The sequence below is a fragment of the Propithecus coquereli genome, unplaced genomic scaffold (assembly GCF_000956105.1).
Source record: "Propithecus coquereli isolate 6110/MARCELLA unplaced genomic scaffold, Pcoq_1.0 Scaffold580, whole genome shotgun sequence".
Taxonomy (NCBI): Eukaryota; Metazoa; Chordata; class Mammalia; order Primates; family Indriidae; genus Propithecus; species Propithecus coquereli.
In genome coordinates, this window is record NW_012151730.1 from 1,351,415 (window position 1) to 1,353,969 (window position 2,555).

The 2,555-nt window shown below is 44.2% G+C and overlaps 1 protein-coding gene across 1 annotated transcript in view; it reads left to right on the top strand.

Moving 5' to 3' along the window:
* Window positions 1–2,555, top strand: part of CEP164 (centrosomal protein 164kDa) — a 79,871-nt gene that overhangs the window by 21,117 nt on the left and 56,199 nt on the right. The window contains exon 3 of the mRNA XM_012658342.1: window positions 676–787. Coding sequence (XP_012513796.1) covers window positions 676–787 — 112 coding nt within the window. The remainder of the gene's footprint in view (window positions 1–675; window positions 788–2,555) is intronic.

The following is a 2,555-nucleotide window of genomic DNA, read 5'->3' on the forward strand; positions in this document are numbered from 1 at the left end:
ATTGATACCTTAAACAATATCGAGTCTTTCTTATGAACACAGTCTATTTCCATTTACAGTATTTAGATTTCTTTTTTCTGTTTTTTGAGAGATGGATTCTTGCTCTGTTGCCCAGGTAGGAGTACAGTGGCTTGACCATAGCTCACAGCAGCCTAAAACTCCTAGGCTCAGGTTTATCCTCCTGCCTCAGCCTCCCAAGTAGCTGGGACTACAGGCGCCGTGTGCCATCATGCCTTGCTAATTTTTAATTTTTTTGTAGAGATGGGGTCTTACTATGGTGCTCAGGCTGGTCTTGAACTCCTGGCCTCAAGCCATCCTCCTTCCTTGGCCTCCCAAAGTAGGTTTACAGAGCATGGTACATATGCCACAGATGACGACTGGACCCATTGTCGCAGCAGGGTAAACAAAAGGAAGGGCAAAGAGAGAGCGATTATATTCTTGTAGTATGGAGATAGCATGCCTAGATTCAAGTGTGCGATTTATAAATTGCAATGTAAGGAAACGGTTATGTATGTTTATTGTTTATATTTAGAGAATTAATATTTTCTCACTGAAGACAATTTAGAAAGTAAAAGCAAAGTACAGAAAATATTGATTGTGATTTTTTTTTTCCTTCTTTTCGTCTCCCTTACCCCCGCATCTCTCTTACTTTCCCACCTCTGCTTCTCCTTGCAGAAATTCTTGAGTTTGCCAGAGAGATTGGTATTGATCCCATCAAGGAACCAGAACTGATGTGGCTGGCGAGGGAGGGCATCGTGGCCCCGCTACCTGTGGAGTGGAAACCCTGGTAAGTCAGCAGAGGGTGTGGCCCACTGACTTGGCCTTTCAGAGGCAGAGGGAACCTAACACTGGAGAATCTGTTTTAACCAGCCAGCTTTTCCAAACCTGTCCTGCACAGTCAGGGACAGCTCTGTGTCATTCCTCTGCTAGGCTACCTGATGTTTCAGGCCTGTGCATAGGCTGACTGGATGGTCCCTACGATGGGGTTCAGCACTTATATCCAAGTCCACACAGCAGCTGCTGCCCTGTGTCAGGTCCTTTAGCACCAGCATCTGTTTTGGATGTGCAGAGAATGTATTGTTACTCTTTGCATCTCCTTGCAGACTGATAGCAAAAGTGACATTGTATCTCCTTAGCATGTCCAAGTGGACACTGGTGCTAAGGTTTGTAGGCGAGGCTACACAGACTGGCAAAGGCTTTTTGTCTGCCTTGGGAACGCAATGACTCTGCCATCCCTGAATTCATGTAACCTATTCATGAATAGGTTCCACAGTTGTGGATTCATTCATATTTTCAGTTTCGGTATGAGCTCTTTGAATTGCAAGGAGCAGTGACTCACTAGGGTCATCTCAGCGAAACAAAGTCTTATGGTGAGGAAAGGGAGAGTGGCCAAGATGGGGAAGCTAAAAGCTAAAAGGAGCCAAGGTCACTGCTGCCATCTCCCTCCTCCTGAGGACCACATTGTCTCCCACTCACGGTAACACCATTGTCTGCGTTCTCTGTGTCTGCTCTCGAACTCCGTCTTCCTCATCACATGTGTAGAGCACTTTCCAAGTTGTCTCCCTAAAGTGAGTGATTTCCTGTCTATCCCAAACTGGTCCCCAGGTGTCTTAGGGGGTCCCCTCTTACGCTGGCTTTGTGGACAAGGTGTAATCACCTTGTTCTTGCCCATACCATTTACTGCGTTGGCCATACTTCAGAGTGACTACAGTTGTTGCCTTACTCTTCTCAGATGAAGAATCCTCATCCTTTAGCTTTTCCTCCCATGGCAGCCTCCATGTTGTTTTAGCTGCCTTTCCTTGGACCTTCTCCAGTTTCATGATACCTTTCTTGTAGTAAATCCGTCAGCACTTTACACATGTGCTGAGAACTCATGGTTGTGTTTGTAGGGTACGTTTATAGGATAGTGGTTTCAGTTTCCAATCCCCACCCTGAGGGAAGGTAGGAAACTATCACTGGTTATGGGCCAGCTGTGTGCCAAGCTTTGTGCCAGCTGCCTTCATGTACCTGCCAGTGGTGGCTAACACTCCCTGTCTTATAAGGACAGTGTGAACTATTTTTCACTTTTTAAAAATAATGTAAGTCATTAAAACTTATGTATGCATGTCATCTTTACCATACTCCTTTCACCAAGGGTATTTATTATTAATTGGTAAGTTTCTTCTAGACCTTTTAGAACACACACCCCTCCCCCCCACATGGTTTGGTTTTTAAACGTAAGTGCCATATTATGTACACTGTTCTTCAATATCAGTTTGTACAGGTCTATCTTATTCTTTTATCAGCTGTATACTTTTCCATATATAAATGTACCACAATTTTTTAAAATCTTGATTTATTTGACTACTGTTATATTGAAGGATATTTAGATATTTTCCAAATTCACTATGTGGGAGTTTGTTTCTGGATTCTCTGTTCTCTTCCATTGATCTATTCATCTATCTTTTTTTTTGAGACAGAGTGTCACTCTGTTGCCCTGGCTAGAGTGAGTGCCGTGGCGTTAGCCTAGCTCACAGCAACCTCACACTCCTGGGCTCAAGCGATCCTCCTGCCTC